This window comes from Meleagris gallopavo, chromosome Z (assembly GCF_905368555.1).
Source record: "Meleagris gallopavo chromosome Z, MGAL_WU_HG_1.1, whole genome shotgun sequence".
In the NCBI taxonomy this organism is placed as follows: domain Eukaryota; kingdom Metazoa; phylum Chordata; class Aves; order Galliformes; family Phasianidae; genus Meleagris; species Meleagris gallopavo.
Genome location: NC_139435.1, coordinates 22,938,919 through 22,960,120, shown reverse-complemented (window position 1 = coordinate 22,960,120; position 21,202 = coordinate 22,938,919). Strand labels below are relative to the sequence as shown.

The following is a 21,202-nucleotide window of genomic DNA, read 5'->3' as shown; positions in this document are numbered from 1 at the left end:
GAAGCTTAGAAAGTGTCAGAAGCTTAATTAATTAATGTAATCAGACCTCAGCAACGATCAGAGAAAACAGACACCCTGACTCTTCCTTCAACTAGTAAAAGCCTTGCTTCTGGTTCTTCTATAGATTTGCTTAGAGAGCAACATACAACTCTTCATTGTTTGTCAAGTTGCAGGTGAAAAATACACACATTAAAGCAAGTGTAATTTAAAAGTCTGTGACTGAGCAGTTTTTGTTCTAAACTTTGTCTGTACCCCTCCCATTACCCACTTTCTCACGAGAAAGGAGCTGCAGTGCTTTAGTTGCAAAAGAAAAATCATGTCAGACATGCTTTTAATTAGAGAGTCTCTTTAATGCGACTGTACTGTATAATGCATAGGTACAATTTCAAATCACATACTTTTTGATCAGTAATTGTTAGTCAGAAAACTAAAACACTAACAAAATCACTGGGCTGGCTTTTTAAATGCTATTAAAGCTACAATTAAAGAAAACTTGCTCTGGCTAAACATACCTGATATGTTTGAATTAAGATAGTCATACTCCTGTTACAGTTCAGAAACATTTTAATTGAAATTTAGATTCAGAAAAATAACACATTAGGTACATATTTCGTGCTAATAAGTGTACATAGTGGTGACTCAAGAACAGATAAACAGTACCACAAATAAACCATGGCTCAATCTAATCTAGCTGGGTTGCCACAGCTTTTTTTTCTATAGAGTGTGGCTGTGCTGTGTGTGTTGCTGCCAGGCCCTGCTTTTGTTGGGCTCTGTCCTTTCCTTATCATAGGCAACACTGCCCATGGCTTTCAAGGGACACAAGTTTGATACTCTCATGTGGGATAACAATTCAAAACTGAAATGACTGGGCTGAAAAAATCTGAGAATCCAAAGAATTTGGAGTAAAATGGATAAAAAGTGATATAGACAAACAAGAAACAGCTCAGTAGCAATTTTTTTTTTTTTTTGCAATGCCACATTATAAATAAATCACACTGAGAAACCGTGCTGAGCCTTTTCAGCTTTCAGATTGTATACGCTAGAAATAGCTACAGCTTCACATTTCAACTGTCTGTATTATGTAGATTAAATCACCCTAGAAGAGATTTTTGTTAGATCTTTAACTACTGTTAATGATGTATTCATCTTCAGAATCCATAACTGTATTGCATTATTCTATGCTTAGTCTGTCCACACCACCAACACACACCAATTCTTCCCTGGGAAGTCCCTTTTCAAATATCCTGTTCAATAGCAAAAGCAACCAAAAAAAAAAAAACAAAAAAAAACAAAAAAAACAAAAAAAAACAACAAAAAAAAAAAACAAAACCCACCAAAAGACATTCCTGTTATTGCACATCTCACACAAATTTGTGTATATATATATATTTAAATATGCTACAATTAAAAAAAGTCTATGGCACTTTACAGAATATAAGTTTACAAAGTTGATCAAACCACAGATGCTTGAAGAACTCTTCAATACCACAAAAACAAAGTTAAACTGAGCTAACTGGCACACAGGTTTTAAAGAATCCACAGCAAAGTCTTCTAGATCCTATGCAGTGCATGTACATTAAGAAGCAGTTACGCTCTGCAGCCCCCCTCATGAAATTAATTAAATTAGTTTTTATCTGATTTCTTTCTTTTTTTTTCTAAACATCTTTGAAAGCTGCTGTTCAGGTGACAGTCAGGAACAACTTCAAACAGCTGTCAGATTTAATAAAAGCACCCTACATCTGAAAACTTCATCCAGAAAAAAAGCGGCCATACATAACACCTTATCAATTGCCAGAAAAACAGAACCCTGAGAAAGGAAATTCTGATTATTGTTTTTCTGTATTTCTTCCCAGCCCGTCTTCCATCTGTCTGTGTGCTATGTGATGAACGTGGATATTCTTGCAAGTTAGTTGATTATGCCGTTGCAGAGCAGGTTGATAGCATATCAGCAACAAGCAGAAAAGCTGGCTCTTCTTGGTTACAAATGAAAACAAAAGCAAAACATGCCACTGAAAATACTTCCTTAGTATTAAAAACAAAACAAAACAGCCCAATATTAAAAATTTTAAGCATGTTTTAGATCATAGCAGTGTATACTGGGGTTGTTCACTGCTTACTTCTAAGCCTAAGCAGCGTGTGCCCTCCATACCATTTGGAAATACTGACTTTGGTTCTGGCTAATCAGGTGCTCAAGCCAAAGCAGCATTTACTTCAGTAACGTAGTTACAAGAAGTCTTGGCAGTGGCAACATTCACATCGGATTGCTACCCACTTAAGAAAAGTTAAAACTCCAAATCCAACTGATAAAACCTCGGAATTAATTAAATTTTTTAAAATTAATTTTTAGCCAATTTATAGTTAGTCTTCTTCTTACCAGCCCTTCTCTTCCAATTATACTGTTGAGAAAAGCACAGCTGGGCTAATGCCCCAGCCTCCTCTGGTACGCACTCCAGTAGAGGGCTCAAGAGGAACACCAAGGGATCTTTTCTATCACACTGCAGCTGTGCTAAACAAGTAGCATGCATGTTCTTCAGAGTGTGTATGTGTGTATGTGTCCAGGAAAAAATAGGAAACCACAAGTGTGGTCAAGACATGCTGGCTGTGACTTTTTGTCCTCAAATACCACTTTGTTCCGAAAGTTTTTTTTTTAAAATAAATTTTGCTATATGCAGATAATTGGCATAAGTGGTTACACACCGTTTATAAATATTTTAAAGAAAAGTTAACTACCCGTTTTAAAATCTACACTGTGGTGGGCTAGAGAAACAGATGAATGCAAGAAGCTGCTAAATTAAAACAATCCCTTTTTAATATTGGCAGAAGTTGATCCCGGTTTTTGAACAGTGGCTCAGCCATCAGCTCCATATCCGTCCAGCACCTGGCTTGAACACGTGCTGTGTGCTGATGGGCACTGGCAGGGAGCTGAGTCTGCTTCCTCCACAGGTGGGCTGGGCTGAGGCATGGTCTGTGGGCCACAGCAGGCACTGAGGGGTGCTCCAGCACCAGTGCTCAGCCATGCTCAAGGCTAGCCACAGGCTTGTGCTAGTGGCTGCTTTTACAAGTCTTGTGAATCACCCAGAGAGGAGCAGTGTATTGAAATTAGTCTTCTATCTGTACAGTTACGATTGTTAATATCCATAAATAGCTAACAGCACACTTTGATAGACTGACCAGGCTCCAGTGATAGAAAGCAACGTGTGATGTGAAACATGCACCAAGAAATAAGAAGAGGAATTCAATTAAAGTTCATGAGAATTACTTCTCTGATGAATTCTTCCTAGTGCTTCTGTGCCACAGTTGCATCATTCCTTTTTTTTTTTTAAATACCTTTTAAATTTGTTTTTACAAGTAGTTCTAGTAAGTGATGGGACACCACAAGTAATGCAACCGACTGTTTTTAAGAAAGGAATGTCATTTGCGGCAAGGTCTGTTATTTCTGCTGATTTAGTTGGAAAAGGTTCCACGCTACATGTGGTTCAAAAAATTGGAAAAGGTCTTCACAGCCATTAAGAATTTGGCATGACTTCCAGAAAAATGTAAATTTCTTAAGGATGTAGCTGGTTCTGGGACATGAAACCGATCTGCAGACTAGGAATGAAGTTTCACAAAAGGCAAAAGGAAGAATAATACCATTGAAGCCCAGCATTTGATGAACACTTATACAAGAGGCTAAAGCCCAGCTCTAGCTGTTGGCATTCACAAAATAATGCCCAGCTGTGCTCTGGGGAATTATCATCTGCTTGGGATTTGGGGGATTTCAGATAAAGGCAGAGTTGCTGTTTCAACATACAGTAAAATGGTATTTCTAACAGTTGCATCAGATTCAAGTGAAAAACCAGTGTTAACAACAGCATCTCTACTGGGTCAGTGAAAACAAAATAATTAACCTGCTAGACAAGGGTCACACACCTTGTGTTGTAAAGTTTCAAGCAGGAGATGTGGTAGGTATTCAGCCTTAACTGTTGACAGATTTGTGTGAACTGCATCATGTCAGCTTTGATCTCTCCATCGCATACTTACTCTCTGAGAAGGCACTGTACTTTAAGGACGTTCAGTATGAAAAAGCACCTCAAAAATATGGTACCAAGTCAGGTGGTGGTGAAAGATTCACAGGTGAGGGGAGCCCTTGGAAAGAATGCCTAATTAAAATAGGTTGTGTTCTTGGTTGTGTTAAAGAAAAAAAAATGTGCTGGCTTTTATTATTTTAAATCCAATTTTTTTAAAGTGACCAAGGTTGGTAAGGCAATCCAATCAATCAGAATTTGTCAGCTATGTAATAATATCCCCATTATATATATGATTCCTCACATCCCCAATCTGATTAATATACTCCACAGTGTCCTGATAATATAATGAAACTAAAAAATCCCCAAGTGTTTACATTCTCCTTTCTTGGGATCTTTTCTGATCCTCACTGCCCAACAAGGAAGAAAGACCATTTCAGTAGTTCAGGGCTGAAATGCATGGGGCTCAATCACACAAACTGTGGAAACTGGTAAGTGGATCACCTCGAGTCCGTGGATAGCAAATTAATATCCAGGCACTGGTATTTTTTCCCATCGGAATTAAAGGAGGCAGATAAGGTTTTTTCCTTCCTCTATCTCTTCTTGCACTTTGTCACTGGATGTGGCGATTTCAGCTTGCGCCGAGAAGACTGCACAGATGAACGTCAGAATAGTGCCACCAATAGCCGTGTAGAAAGCCCAGCCCAAGGAGCAGTCTCCCAGTTTGTAAGCAGAAGCATAATGTCCACAATAGCTTATTGCTTTCTGGCATCCCCAACCTGCAGGGTAAAGTATCAAGCCTAAGATAAGGAAGAGGCCTGGAAATAAAAAAAGAAAGAAAAGACAGAAGTTTAATAACTCGTAAGTTTCACAGCGAATGAAACACATTCTAACAATTAGAATGGACACTGCTGACTTTGAGTGCCAGAACTGGGAACTGACAGCTCTGTCTCATCCATTCTTCATTTACTATTTGTTCCTTACTGTGTAGAGTTTTATCTCAACCAGGGGCTGTCCTGCAGTTTTTTAATTGTGAAAGGGTTATTTCATATGACCTTGTTCTTAATTTTATTCTCTGTATTCCTCCTGCACTTAACTGCTACATTTACAGAGTTTGCCAAATGTTCAGACATCTCATCTACTGTTTGTACTTAAACTTTTCAAATACTTACAATTGTTTGCATCTACTTAAAATTTGTATTTAGCTAGCCTTTATTCCACTCCGTCATTCATACATATATATTTCTTTTCCCTCTGGATTTTCTGTTTTCTTAACCTGCAAAGAACAGTCTCATATAGAGCACTGCTTATTTGTCCACATTCGGACATAGTAGAAAAATCACTCAGCACATTCAAGAAGCTTCTTTTGCAATGAAGAGATTCTGGAGTCAGCCACAAACAAGCGGATGTAAAAACCCACTACCAGTGCGTAGGTAACACTGGCATCCTCTGAAGAAGGGACGCTGTTACTGATGGCTTTCTCTCTGCTGAGGACCAAAGTTATAGAAGCAGTGAAGAGTTTCACTGAGGAGATGAAAATATCATATTAGAGTCCCTATGCACGTCATGTGCCTTTGTACAAAGGTGAGAGATTTAATCAAAATGCCTATAGTGCTAAAAGCTATAATGCTGTCATATAACCTCTCCTAAAAATCACAATTAGTTAAAAACATAACATCTCCATCCAGCAAGGTGCGTAGATACTTGTCAAGACAGCTCAGAGGCATCTGTATTAGTTTTCTATTATTTTCTTTAAAATTTTACTTAGAAGAGCAGGAGGAGTTATACAAAACAGGTTTTGCTTAAAGGCAACTCATTTATCCAGAAAGTGAACACAGCCTTCCACATCCTGTAAGTTCTACCCAATTTATTTCTCCTGTCCTAAATAAAGCCCTTTATTTAGCCAGGCATGCTGAAGAAGACAGCTGATAACAGTATTATTCTTGAAGCTGGCTGAAAGTTTATTTATGGAACCAGTTCATTCATAAATTTAATTTCAAAATTTTTATTAGGATATCGAATAGAAAAGTCTTATGTTATTCTCTCTACTACATATATTGCCAAGATCGCCTGTTAAGATTTGTTCCCATCTTCAATTCAGTTACAACAGTCTATTCTGCAGTGCACCAGATTTCCTTACCAGCTGTCTGACATCTATAAATGCCAGGTATTTCACAGAAGATTGTCCTTCCTCCAGCATTTTACTAATGGTAACACCACGGGCATGAATGGACTAAATGCCATAATTTAGGGCAGCAAAATCCACTAGTGAAAGATGTCTGTTCTGTCTGAGAGGACTTAGTCACTGTTTACATTTAAGAAGCAATGACAAATTTTGTGCAATGATTCCAGCGCAACTGGCCAAACTACATTAAGCATAAAGTACTGCTTTATCTTGGACAGACCTGGATAAGCTGTGCTTTCATCCTGCTGAGCCCAGCAGCCAGTTTCAGACTAAACACCAGCAGTTCCTCTCCTCTATTCATCACTATCTTCCTGTACAGTATTAACCAGCAGGACTAAACATTGCACTTCTCTAACTGTACATGAGTATGTTCCAGCTGCCATTTTTTTATAACAATCACAAGCCTTTGGTAGTTAAAAATCGTCAGCCCTGAATTAAGAAACTAGGCACGAAATGCCAAAGTAGCTGCTGCTGCCAAGTTAGTTTTTAAAGCCTACCACCCTATCAGTAACAAACCCGGAGGTCTGTGTTTCACTCCAGATGGCTTAGGCACAAGCAGGTCTAAGAAGTCACATCCATCTCTTTTAGCCAAAGCCAGAGTACTAAGCTACTCCTGAAAACTACTGTTGCATGGCATGGACCACCAAGCTGAAAAGCCATTTAGCCACCTCTAAAAGACTGCAGCACCTCTACATATTCATCTCTATTCATTCTCTGCTGAATTAAGACTTTTTTTACCTTTTTTTTTTTTTTCCCCTGAAGAGTAAAGAAAATTCCTGGAGAAATGCTGAATGCAGCCCACAGCTGGATAACTTACAGCTATTTCCTCAACTAAGAAGATGATTTGGAAAAAACTCCAAAACTAAGAGCCATGACCATGGACAGGTTCTCTTTCCCCCCTCTGACCCTTGTACTACCATAATACAAGAAAAAAAATAACGTCTTCACCACTGAGCCTACTTTCTATTCCATCCCAGTGCAGACTCAAGGCTTCTCAGAACATACCTTCTATCTCTATTGCTAATGTTTACCGTCATTCCTAATTTCAGTAGTATCTGGTTCCTACTTGTTAGGAAAGGTTAACAAAGATTGCCTAATTAAGTCAATTCAACACACACACAAGCAGAAATGGCACTCCTTGGGTTTCACGCTAACTAGCTTAACTGGAGAAGCGCACAGTCATCTTGTGCTCAGCCCTAACCTGAGTTAGGGTGATGGAGCTGTGCAGACTTCAGATACGGCTCTTTCCATAGGGATCTCAAGTAAAAAGGTCAAGACTGCCTGCTGCTTCCAAGTCACTACAGAAGAGATGATCACATGCTGCAGTGATTCCTGCTGCTTCAACAAAATGGATGGAAGATCTTCATTATCCAACAGCAGAGAAAACCATGGGCTACAGCAGAAGTCAGCAACCAGCAGCACTTACCTGTCCAACTAGCTCTAACCAGAGGCATCTTCCAGAGACCACAAGAAAAGAACCGCTGTGCTCCTGGGAACACAGATGCAGAGGGAGGGAAGAGAGACCCATGTGGAAAGAACAAGCTCAGATATATCTGATACTAAGGTCAGATGAGGCTGCGATACTCCTTGGAAGGTCTACTTTTAAACAGGTGAAATGGTTAAATGTAATATGAATAGCTCAGCAGTTCTCAGTGTTCTCTCACCTTTAACCTAAGGATTGCTGCTCAACCATTTTAAGAAACGCAAAAAAGCCAGAGGCATGTTTCTGTGGCTAATGCCGTAGCCTTGATCTATGTCTCAAAGACACGCAAGTAGCTGCAGCTGAGCAAAAAACAATTACAGGATAGGATCTGGCCAAACTGGTAGACTTTAAGCACTAAATTTTCATACTAGTGTCCACAGGGCAGAGCCTGGCTGAGCCCCTCGCGTCTCTTTATTTATTTGCCTGTGTCTCCCTTTCTGCAGCTGCTCTCAGTCCCTGGGGTTTCACCTGCCCGCATCTCTCTCATTTTTGTTATTTATTTGCATTACTGCAGCGCTTGGCAGCCCTGCTCATAGTTTCTGTCAATAGCTGGCAAACTCTTCTTACATAACAAATAACACAAAGAACGAGTGAGTTAATCCCGAGCAGCGCACTGGCAATAGTGTTGCATCGTGGTTCTAGTGGGTAGCAACCATGCTCACATCAAGGTGTTGGAACTAGATGATCTTGAAGGTCCATTACAAACCAAGCCATTCTGTGATTCTAGGATTCATAGCCAGACTGCAACAAGACAGGGGACAGAGGAAATGAAGATCAACTGGTTTTCAGTTGCTTATGACAGCACAAAACATGTTTTCGTTTTTTGAAGCATCCAGGGACAGATGGCAGAGGAGGGCACTGGATAGGAGCTCGGCAAGAAGCTTCTCATCAGTGAGCACGGGGCTGTCACAGGAGACATGGGCACACCCTCAGCGTTCATTTATATCCACAGTGCCCAGGGACACGGGAGCAATTCCTAGCACAGTACTCATCTACGTGTAAGAAGCTGTTCTTCTCTGGATTGATTAACTATTAGAGTCTCAGCGTTCTTGAATTTGACTCAGTTACTCTTATGCTTGACACACTAAATATTACCTGTGTATTTAATCTTCATCATGCAGCTTTCTAAGGCATGTAACACTGTAAGTTAAAATTAAAGCACTTAGGCTTCTGTTAGTCATAGAAGTACAAAGCTCACTGTGTGTTGTGTAACTTTATGTCAGCACAATCTAATGAAGCAACAATTATCTCCTGTCGACAGTTTGTCTTAAGATGGATCTGGCAGGAGGACAGTAAATTATAACGATAATGATTTCCTTTTCTTAATAAATCATTTTTTGCTTTTGTCCCAGTGTATTTGAACAGAAGCCAATTGTCAAGAGGAAAATCACAGAACAAAAGTCTGGTGCTTTAGCTGAAGAAAACTGTTCTGCAAATAATCCTCTCAGTTCCTCTCTCCAACGTATAGTAAATGAGTTTTAATTCACAGCCAATCCACCTGTTAATCATGTTGTTTGTTCCCCATGCCAGGAGAGCAAATTAATTTTGAAAGCATGACATGAGACTGTTTTCCACTGTGCTTCTCTACAGCCTTGCAGAGCTCAAGTTTGCTCTGTTGAAGATCTAACCTCCTCCCTCTTTGCACAGCTGCACTGCTATGGATGCACCATTAGTTGCATTTTTCTTCTGTTAGCTGTTGCTTGTAGCATGTTTTTTCTTAGGATTCCTTAAAACAGAGGTCTCAAAGTAGGCTCAGTAATGCAGTCAGATGCTTATGAACAACACAGGAAAACTATTCAAATAACCCTTGGATCCAGACAACTCATTTCATAAAGCTCTGGTATAACTGTCAGCAGAGAACATTTTCACATGTTTCACTGAAGGGAATTTGCTCCCATAACATTTTATCAATCCCAAATTATGTGCTTTCAGAAGAAAGCCTTAAGAAATAAAAAATGTAGACTAAACTTAATTAGGATTATTATCCCGATCCTGATTACAGCTTGCACATCCCATTAAGCACTAGCTCTCAAATGTTTACTCTAAAGCCAAACTTCTCAGAAATATCAGTATGAACATAGCAGATGAGAGGAAAAGTTTCTGAAGACAGCCCAGTAATTACCTTTTTTTAAGAAAACCTTTTTCCACTTGCACCCCCCAGACTTTCCCTTCTGGGGGCTTGGAACTGCTACAAGCAAGTGTTCCCCGTTTTTCATGCTCTATAGCAGTGTTGCTAAGCTAACATCACAGAAAAACAACAGATCAGTCTGCCACTGTGGGCATCTGCATGTCACATCACATGTTGGTCAGCAGGGTCAGAGCTGAGTAAAAGCCTTCTCATTCCATCCTTGGAAAAAACCCTCCAGAAAGGGGCTGTGCAGACGCCTGTTTAGATAAGTGCATGCCATTTAGTTTTGACAGTCTCCTGTGCAGCTGCTGCTGTGCCATATTAAATAACAGCATATACTAACAAAGCCAATTTCCATTGCAAATCTTGAAACTATCTTCTCATTTCCTAGCAAAATAGAAAAATAGCAAAAAAAAAACCAAAAACCAAAAACAAAAACAAAAACAAACAAACAAAAAAAACCCAACATCCCAAAAAAACAAACCAAACCAAATCAACTCTTTTAAAAGGTTGCTGAAGATAAAGGGAATTAAGCAGCTGTGACCCATGAGGTGGCAATGCAATAGGCTCCCGCAGAGCAGCACAACCCAGGAACAGCACTGCAGCAGACAGGAGTGAAAGTGGGAAGATGAGCCTTGCTCCACTCATGCGGTCACCCCCTGGTGGTGAAAAGCAGCAACGTTGCTTTTCTCGCCTTCTGCACAGCCACAGGAAACAAGCGCTCAGGACCAAGGGCGCACAATAGCTTGGCACAACAACCCCGCCTTTGTTACTCACGAGCATATTAGCAAATGTGTCAGTGTGCTAAATGAATACCTGAACAATGTCATGCTTGAAATATGCACACAAATGCATTTCACCAGCTTAAGCTGAGGAAGCTTTTACATACATGTACAACTGTAGCGACAGCCACTGCACACAGTGGCCATGGTGGACAGCCTCCACACTGAACAATCGCAGTTCCCTCAGCCACTCCTCATAAGACTGGCCAGCCCCAGCCAGTCACAGAGTTCCATGTCAGGCAGAGGGGGTGGGAATTCCCCACAGAGGCTGGAACAGAACCACTGCGGTGCAGCAGGCCAGATACCACAGCGTAGCCCAGGCTTGTGGCCTTCCCACATCTTGCCCGCGGCCTTTCACGTTGCATGGCCTCCAACAGCCCTGGCAGCATTCAGTTGAGTGCAGCAGTACATGCACAGCATGCAAAGGGAGAATCTGTGAGCGTAAGAGCCTTGAGGATGGCCCATCTGGAAAGCAAAACAGAAGAATTTGTGATTTCAAGATCTACCTTGATACTGCAGTTGGCATGGGTTCACATACACGAGGGGATCTGGGATCTTGCTCACAGTCCAATTCATTAAACCAATCAAAGATGCATGTTCATAACCAATCAATGTTTCTGACGTCATTATTGATTTTATACATTACTAGGGTGTAAAATAGGGCTAAAAATATCTGGTGGAGGATGTGCATGACGGGAGGTACAGGCGAAAACTATGGATGAGAAGCTATTATCACTATTATATATGTTTTGCTACCCACAGAAAGAGCCAAAAAGAAGCCAGCTTATAAGGCCTCGATGTGGGTTGCTTTGGCAGAATGACAGCATATGGGCGATTCTTGCATGGCGTTTAGGGTTTCTTGGGTTTAGGTTTATTTATTGTGTAATCCTCTGCTCGGTCTTCTCTTTAATGAAGCGTGAGCATACAGACTCCTCTCTTCAGGAGTGGAGGGGGTAGGCTGCATCCCATCAGACTTCACAGAATCACAGAATATCCTGCGCTGTGCCAACCCTACCCATCACACCAATTTGCAGGCCCTGACCACCCTGTAAGGCTACGGCACCTTTCTTTGAAGCAGGCCCTGTTGGTGTTCTCACACACATGCAAGCCCTGCCCAGCTCTGTGCTCAGAGCACCACAGCAGGAGCCAGGCACACTGCTGCGCTTTCTGTGGGGCTGCTGCGTGGCTGCCAGGGTTTGCCTCAAAAGCCAGCGAGGTAGAGGGCGTTTTTAATCTGAGACGGCCTGATGGCAGGCTTGAAGCAGCTAAATGAGTAACCACAATGCAACAGTTGAATTTGGGAGGTTTGTTAGTTTGGAAAGAAAATACCAGATGATGTCAAATTGTCCATCAGCAAAAGAAGCACGGGAAAAGACCCAGCACGTTTCAGTGCTTGCTTTAACTGTTTTCAGTGCTGTCCAATGGGCTGTTGCCAGTGCCCTCCAAAACATGAATCGGTTGTGCAGAATCAGCAGAAAGGGAAAGAAAAACACCTCGTGACCAGGGCTCTGCAAAGGAGCCGAAGCAACAAGCTGCCTTGGCTGAAACAATGAGGTAAAAGGGCCCTGGGACGTTTTCTCATTCCATTACATTTCCTCAGTGCTGATCCTGCAGTGCAAGCCGACCGTCCCCACCCCTCTCTGCCTGCTGAGACTGAGCTGAATTCTTCTTTTTTCTTGTGTTTGAGTAAAAGCACAGACTCTGCACCTAGATATTCTCCTACAGAGTTCGCAGTTCTATGGAAAAGCAGTGTCAGTCTTGGCTCGAAGTCTGAAAGCAAAAATCCATCCTGCAGGAGAGGCAGCCAGTCCTGTTCTGCTGGACAGCAGGGAATGCAGACATCCCCAGCATCTCAGCATCGGTACAAGTACTGCACTGCCACACACACATGCTGCAGGAAAGCATTTCTCAGAGTGCACAAGGTTCTCACACTCAACACCATTTGATGGAAGGTTCATGCTTGCTTGCTAAGAACATCAACTGCTAATTTTTGTTAGTGAGAACCTCAGCACTGACAATCTGCTGAGTGTCTGCTGATCCCTGTGACCATCGTGGTAGCACAGGAGGTAAGCTGACTTCCAAGTCTAACTGAACACTAAAAGCTTCACTTTATTTCTTTAACTGTCCTTTAACTACTTCTTAATACTGTCCCTCAGGCTCAATAGCAGTTCAGCACTGGAACTCATTTTCCTTCCCTGGCATAATTCCTCTTGCTCCAAACCAGCAGTCCCCTTAGCTTGAACTTTCAGCAACCATGTGTGTATTGGATGTCGTGCTGGCAGCTGGCCATATAGGTTACAGGAAGCACTATACCACAGAAGCAGGAGCAGTTCAGACCATCAGGATTTCCATTAGAAATCCCCCCCCACCCCTTTTTCTTTCTCCCCACCCCAAGAATTCAGATTTCTGGCATCAGAAAAGAAAAATTCTAAGATGAATCCAAGAGGAAATATGCTTTTGAAAAATGCATGCTCTGCATTTTAGAAAGACAAACAAGAAGTTCCCTTGCCATTGAAGGCTGAACTGCTCTGGCTTCACTTTCCTCCTGCTCAGGCTCCCAGCCAAGCAGCAGCCTCAGTCACCTGCAGGCAGCAGCATGAGTGTGCGTGGTGCTTCCCCTGAGCGCCAGCTTGGCCTCTTTGACAGAGCAATGCTTCTTAACAACATGCACAAATGCCGAAAGTGCTCCACAGCTACAAGTCATCCTGGCCCTCTTCTAGCCTCTGTACTTCAAATGTTTCATCAACTGTAAAAACAGAATACTTTCCCAAAAAAGATGTTCAAAAAGTCTGCCTGAACTTCTTGCTACTGGGTAGTAATTATCTATTTAATTACATAGCTCCTTTCTTTGCACTGTCTACTGCAGGGAAAATATTCTTTTCCAGATGAAACAATCTGCGAACAATTCTAAAACCAGGACAACTGATTACTACTTCTACAAGTCCAGAGTGAAAGACACTGAAGCCTGACAGCAAGCGGAAAAATGTCATGTCCTATTACAACAAATTATAAGATTTCAAGCAGAAGCTGTATAGTTTTTTATTTCTAATTTTCTGCAATGAAAACAACAGCAAAAGCTCTGTGGACCAGATAACTGCATGGCTCCTACCCAGTATCTAAATGAGGGCTTGTTAAAGGACCATACAAAAAGATGTGGCTTTGTGTCAGTTATTTCATTGCAGGCCTCACCCAGGTCACAATCACTGTTGCTAAACAGAAAAGATATATCCGGTGTCTGTTATTGTCTTTTCATGATGAATTCCAGGAATAAACTAACTTGCTGTATGTTTTTAATTATATCAAATCTCCACAGCAAAGATATAGAGATTTTAAATGAGATTAAGTCTGTGAGATCCTGAGTTCCTGCAGATTACTCTGTGTGGGAGCATCTCATCCTTGAAAATGAATGTTTGACATGCTTAAAAATATTGGGCTGATATATGCCAATAAACAAAATGATTTTGTGCATTCTTTTTCCTAAAAAACAGTAATAGTTCACATTTGAAAGAACGATCTTAAGCTGAAGACAGTCATGCTGATCTGTGTCAAGCTGTTCTCTGGCCAGGGCATTAGTTCACATATCATAATCCTCACACCATTAACCATGCCAACAATTGTCCTGCTAGAAACATGTGTAAGTGTTTTTCAAAATTCAGGAACTGAGAAAGTTGAAATTAACAGCTGTGATAAGTCATATGGAAAATACTTTCAACTAAGTAAGCAGATGCTGTAATGCTACTGGCACAAGAGTAGCAGTGGACCCAAAAAAATTAATCTTGAGAAAATGAGTTGCTAGCCACAAGGCGCCTGGCTGCAAATATCAGCAGTGGTATTTCTCATAGCAACAGCTTCAGCAACGTGACCTTTCAATTACCCAGTTTCATGCTGTCATTTATCTAAACCGTACAAAGGGAAGCGCTTCTTTTCTCAATACAAATTAAAAAAAAAGGACTTAGCTATCTCTTCACATAACAAATGCTTGGTCTACCATATTGTTCAATATCTTCCTTTACCCACACAGCTGGTTTGGTATTAAAACCTAGAACTGTCATATCTGCTCATAAATGGATGTTTTACAGAACAGTTTGCTAAGATACAAGAATCTACTTCCTGCCTACTCTGATGTTAGACTATATCCATCCTGAGATGGCACTGGAACCAGAAGCATGGTTATCTTTTCAACAGACATGAGTCTGATGCGCCAAACATCTACTTACGCTGCCAACCTGTCTTTCACACAAACATAACTTTAAATGTAATCTCTAAAAAAACAGGTTTCGTGGATTATTTCTGAAGTGCAGGGTAAGAAAGCAAGGAGCAACCTTCCACTAGCTCTAATTTGCATTGCAGAGCTGCTTATCTGTCATGCTGGTGCTGATAGTTCTGTGAACCAGGAAGGACAGCTGCAAAACATTTTTTATTTGAAGGATATTCATCTGCTCCCATAATCTGAACAGAAACATCCTGAGCCAATGCAGGGATCTAATTCTGATGCAAACGCACAAGCCTTATTGTGAATGCAACAAAATAACCCATGTGCTTTTATACTGTTTTACAGTGCTTTAATAGCCAGTGTCGACCATGTCCCCAGCTGTGACCTCTGTGATCAGAGGAAGGTGAGCACAGCCCTCATTCAAGTCAGGGAGCACTCAGGACTCCAGTCAAGGCGCAGCCAGCAACAGGGCCACCACTGTCCTGGCAAGGAGCGGTCAAGATGGGCTCCTCCTTCCAGCAAACAAGTCCCAGCTTCTCATTTCTGGTATAACCACATCACTGTATAAATTGAAAACATCTGGTTAAGAGCACCACAGAGATGGAAGGCAGAGGAAGCCTGTGACACTGCCGCCTCCCTCACCAGTCCCTGAGGGCAGCTGGTTGTGGCAGGACCACTCTTCTCCTTTGGACCACCCCATGCACACACTGCAAAGCACAGAACTGGCACACAGAACCAGTCCTAGTGACCGCAGAAAGCCACACGCTGCTCTGCCTAGGGCTTTCCAGCTTCGGTCTGCATTGCAGTTCCTTAATCCCTGCAAACCTACGTTATAAACAGTAACAGGACATATCTAGAGTGGATTCGTCATTTCAGGCAAAGTACAATCAGATCACAAAAAGATAAGCTTGCAGGGCTCTATGACTGCAGCTGGACAACGCAATGGGCTGGCCAAGGAGAGAGTTTACTGTCAGGTATGACTTGTCAAGCACACGCCCTTGAAGAAGGTAGCTTAGCATGAAACCTGGTAAGCAGAGTGTACAGCCGCAGGCCCTGTCCTGGGGTGTTTGCTCTCACTTCTGCCATGGGGCACCTGAACTGCCCTGCGCCTATGGAAAAGTCACCGAAGAAGTGAGAGGGAGATGAACTGCCTTAGCCTGAGGATTGACTTTGCTCTCTGCTGGTAACAAAGGAGATAAGTTTTTGTTACAGAAAGAAATTCACACAGAGAAAAAGCACTGAACAGCAAACAAAAGAAACATTGGTCAGTTCATTTTGGCACACTACATACTGCAATCCTACTGCCAATGTCAATGTATTACATGCTGTGTAGCTATAAATTTCAGCTGTGTTTGAATAAACACCAGCATATAGAATCACTCTGGGTCTGTCTAATGTGATCTCCTTGTAGACACTACAGAATTGCTGTGTTTCTCTAGTTGAACAGCACAAAAGTTAGCATTTTTAGTTGCTCTCAGAGCTCACGTACCTGCAATCCCTTGTAGCAGCCCACAGACATTAAAAATACTTTTCTTCATGATACTCTGCACACACATAGTAAAGACAGACACAAACGCCACAGCGCAGAGGATCAGGATTCCCACAGCTAGGAAAATAGCGGTCGCCTGCCAGAACCCACTGGCAATCTCACTGAAGTTTTCAGCATAAGGGCCACAAAGCGTATCTCGCCTGGAGAGCTGCATGTGAGAGATCCTTGTGCAGCGCCCATAGATGCCCAGGGTCGGGCGGTAGGGTTCCTGCGGCCCTCCCGTTCTGTTGTCCATGTCATCGGTGCTGACCGGTTTGGCTTTGCCAATCAGCCAGTCCGCGCTCATGAAAGCGATGAGCTCCGCAAAAGCCACGACGATGCTCAGGAGAGTCCATAGCATTGACCGACACGTTACAATGACATGACACATATTGGTGTCCACTGCTTGCAAACAGTGCAGCTGGTAGTCTTAAATCCGGGCACGAGGGGGAAAAAAGTTAAGTAACAGCAGAGAAGAAGGACCACGAGTAAATCACTGCTGCAGCTCCGCTTGCTCTTTCAGCTCTCACAGCAGCCAAGTCAAAACTCCTCAGGAGAAAAAGTGAACCGCTACAAGTTTTGCAAGCAGTACAGTCATTCGTCCTCTCCACTCAGTTCCTCCTTTTTTCTCGCGGGGATGCTGAGCTCCAAAGCGCGCTTTTCCCTCTTACTGCTCATACTGGCACATGACGCTCCGAGCCGGCGGGGAAGGCTGTGGGGACTGCCCACTGCTCGACATCGCGCACCTACGGAAGAGAGAAATGACATCAGCAGCAGAAAAAGCCCTCGCGCCTCCGCCTCTGCACAACCCAGCGAGCTGAAACCCTGCCCGCATCCACATCCACACGCCGAAGCTTTCCGTGCGCGCTTGGAAGCCGCTCGCCTCGTCCCGAGGGAGCGACCTGTCCGGCCGCCCGGCGGCACTCACTCATCCGCTGCGTCCGTGCCGCACGGCCGTGCGTCGAGCGCGCTGCCACTGAGGTCTTGGTCGCGGCCCGGTCCCACCCACTCCTCAAGCACGCCCACATCATCTTCCCCTGCTTGAAATCACCACGGCTGCAGGCGGCGGCCCAGCAGAGCGCTTGGACGCTTTGAAGCGGTTTTACAGCCGCCGAGTGGCCGCCTCGCGAGGATCTGGGCAGGGAAGGGTGCACCGGCGGAAGGCAGCGGGCCGTGGGGCTGCCCAGCCGCCGCGGGACACCGACCCGCACTCACAGCCCTCGGCGCTCCCGGGGGCCTCTCCTTCTGCCGCCTGTGAAGGTAGCCGGGGGACATTCCCGGAGCTATACTTCCCTTGGAACGAGAGGCGATCGGAGATTACTACGCTCCTCGCTCATACCCAGAAGCCTTCCTTAAAATAACAGATGCATCAACACACATGCCTCCGCACTTAAACTTAAAATGTATCACTTGGAAAGGGGGGGAGAGCAGGAAATGCACTCATGCTACCCCTCAGCAAACGTAGTGCACCGCTCCCGAGTTCTACTCACAAAAAAGACCAGAAGCAAACAGTGCCTCATCTGCTCACCTTCGCTGAACAGAGATGGGTCAGCAGGTACCAGGAAAAAAAAAAAAAGAAAATCCCACCCTCCTTTGAAGTCTTTTAGCTTTGTCAAGGAGTGATGGAGTTGATGTTTAACTTTTTAGGAGCTTCTGAGCCTAGTGGTTGAATTCCAGTCCCAGTGAATGCAAAAGTAAAAGAAAACAACAAAACACCACAACTTCAAAAACCTCAGAATTCCATACGTCAATTTCTTCTCCTTCCTACTTTAGGATTTATGTCCTATCCACAAGATCTCACCCACATTGCTCTTCTTCCCCACCTCAATCTGAAGGCTCCTTCAGGACTTACAGACGCGTGCACCTAGCCTAGCCTTTTGTGCCCACAACCGAATTTCACCTCCGTCAGTTTGTGGTTACCATGCTGCCTGGCCTGTTTTTCTGAGAGATGCTCTTGCATTCCCTGATTGGTATTGTGCTTAGAACAAAGCCTGCAACTTTCAGCCTCTCTGTTACCACTGGCCAACTAGAGAAAAACATCAGGGAATGACAGCCCAAACCGACAGTGCATGTCTGGCACTCAAACAACTCATTTCATGACTTTACTAAGTAAACTATGAAAATGTACTAAACTAGATGTTAGCAAATGGCAATCCACATTTAGCTGTGCATTTAGCTGTACTGTGACAATCATTCTTTTTCCATTTTTTATTCTGGAAAAGCTGGGGAAAGCATCAAGTTTTCACGCAACCTGACATACCAGTGACTCGAATACACCCTTTGTAATAACAGAGATCTAAAGTGTCAGCCTGCCAAAAAAAAGTTAATTCTCTCAGTATTTCCACTTTAAATAACAACTGGAAAAGCATACATGCTTCTTATGTCAGTGGCATGACTAAAGACAACTTAATAGAAAACACCTTTATTTTTTAAGAGAAGTTCCAAAGAGAATCTGATTTTTTTGTGTAAGCACCACTCCTGTTAAACAACTCATCTTTGTAATTAACTGTATTTTTAACTGTGGTGCAAAGGACCTAACAGTCAAATCACAGCTGGTACACTTCACTCTGTATCTACACAAATTGATAAAATGCAGTTTATTGAACACAGAAGAGAATAAAGTTCACATTTTCTTAGATAGGTGGGAATTCCAAATGAACATTGGAAGCCATAATACATGTCGCTAATAAAAAAAATGGTGAATGCATATTAGAATCATAAGGAAAAGTACACACCACTGAGGTTCTTTTCATTTAAAATGTAACAATACACAGTGGTAACATGTTAAGATACGAGTATCTCCAGGAAAGTCAATGCGTGAGCAGAACTGCCCGGTCAAAAATGATATGAAAATAGTGTCAAATCTTGGGACTTCCCTGGGACATACACTTCCCAGTTTTGCTATATTGTGAAATATCCGTAGCATGTGAAAGTTAATAAACATCTCAGTAATAACAGCTCCTGCTGTCACACTTACCTTTCAAACGAAACCTTCACAACCCAGCTTTTTACATGTAACGACTTTATTCTGGCAGAATAAGCACACAGATAAATTTGTTCCTGTGCTAGTGATAAGCTGAATACGAGTGCTGTTCCCTTCATCTCCTGTTATAGCTCAGAGGACAAAAACACACTAAGGAATATGGTTCAAGGGTCAGAGGAAGGGCAGGAACATTTCTTACTCATTAGATTCAGCAGAGAGAGGTTGCAGATGAAGTACTGGGGATTATTCACAGTTCAGCCATGCTTCTGTAGTTAACATTTTTGTTTCAGCAGATATCACTTTGAATTTCTGAATGAATTTACCCAATTTTCACAAAGCTCCAACAGAACATGTACACTGTACATCAGAGCCTTTCCAGCCACACTGTGCACAATGGAACTCTGCACTTTGTGAAGCTGCCCTCCAGCACACCACTTGCCACAGAAACTCATGCTACAATCTTTCCAGACTGAAAACTAGCTGTTTATTCCACCTCTCAGTTTCCCATCCATTGACAAACTTTTTCCATGACAGAGCTCTATGTTCTTCACAGCATGCCACTCAATATCCACTTCGGAGAGACTGTCAAAATATTTGCCTTGACAGCCTAAATTCAAAATATACATGTTATTATCTCACTCAAACCAACTCTAATTGAGGAGGCAAACTTCCTTCTGCAGGTCCATCTCTTGGCCATTTGCATCTGCTGATTTACTCCTGTGATCATCCATGTGGGTGCTGCAAGAGGTCCCTGGCTGCCCCAGCCCAGCCCAGCCCAGCCCAGCTCCTCAGCCCGGCACTGCAGTTGGACACACTATGGGTTCTTCTGGAGGGGAGAGGAGGTGTTTTAAAATTTAGGTCATTCCAGCCAACAAGTTCCCACTGTGCCTCTCCAAAAATGCTAGGGCAGCAGCAAACCCCGAATATGGCAAAAGGACCCTCAAACATTTTTCACTGCCAAAAACAAAAACAGTAAGAAACCACATCTTCAGCGTCACTTATTGTGTTCCCTTGTAGTCAAATTCTGCACGAAGTGAAGTCTAACGAAGTTAAAAGATATTTGATCCTCACAGCATCCAGAGAGGACAACATGAAAGTGAACTATTATTTTGGTTGCCTTAATCTAACAAAGCAAACTAAGCTTAAAACATCACTAAAATTTTCCTTCTTTTCAGACACAATTTTGACAGCCAGATATTATGCTTCAAGTTACACTTACACATCTCTTGCTAAGAATTTTTAGCCATTGCCTTTTACTACACAGCATTGCTACATTCTAAGTAAATAAGTAACATCTAATTTTCTGAACTAGATGAAGAATCACACTTGTCTCCTTTTTTCTTATGCTGCCAAGACCAAAAGATCAGAAGCTGATCCAAATTATAATATTTAAGTTTTTGATTTTAGAGATGTTGAGCCAGAGAATTTTGCTCTGACATACCACACAGATAGGAAGAAACAGCTGCAAAGTTCAAATTTGAGTCAATCACATACCACTGCTGTTTATTTTAAAAAGTGTCCTACAAGCAAAGCACAAGAGTCCCGCAAGTACCTTCCAGAACTATGTTATGGCCAGGCCTTTATGCTCTCCTTAAGAGTTTGACTGGAGGGGGCTCATACCTAACCCTGCAGCTCAGCTTTCGTCCTTCCCTGGTTCTATCAGCTCAAGAGTGAGAATAAATCATCTTTAGATAAGTGGTTTTTGGCTTGGCTTAAACAAACAGCTGAATGGAAGGCCACACAGACTGCTGAAATGACCCCAGTTTGTAAAATAAATCCAGGCACAATTACAGATTTTATTCTACAGTTTGCCATAGTCCAAAGCACAGCTATGCAGAGGAGCTTCTAAATCTTGTTTACAAAACACAAGCTTGAGCATCTCATAATCAAAAATGT

At 42.5% G+C, this 21,202-nt stretch overlaps 1 protein-coding gene and 1 pseudogene across 10 annotated transcripts in view; both read right to left on the bottom strand.

Moving 5' to 3' along the window:
• Window positions 1–329: 329 nt before the first annotated feature.
• On the bottom strand, window positions 330–4,529 carry LOC104914959 (uncharacterized; annotated as a pseudogene).
• Window positions 330–21,202, bottom strand: part of LHFPL2 (LHFPL tetraspan subfamily member 2) — a 124,665-nt gene continuing 103,792 nt past the window's right edge. For 6 of the 10 annotated variants that reach the window (XM_085214511.1, XM_085214512.1, XM_085214516.1 and 3 more), the window contains 2 exons: window positions 16,285–17,069; window positions 330–4,822 (listed from right to left, as the gene is read on the bottom strand). In XM_085214511.1, coding sequence (XP_085070637.1) covers window positions 4,566–4,822; window positions 16,285–16,714 — 687 coding nt within the window. In that variant the 5' untranslated portion in view covers window positions 16,715–17,069 and the 3' untranslated portion in view covers window positions 330–4,565. The other 4 variants (XM_085214517.1, XM_010725525.4, XM_019610427.3 and 1 more) reach the window with 4 other exon arrangements.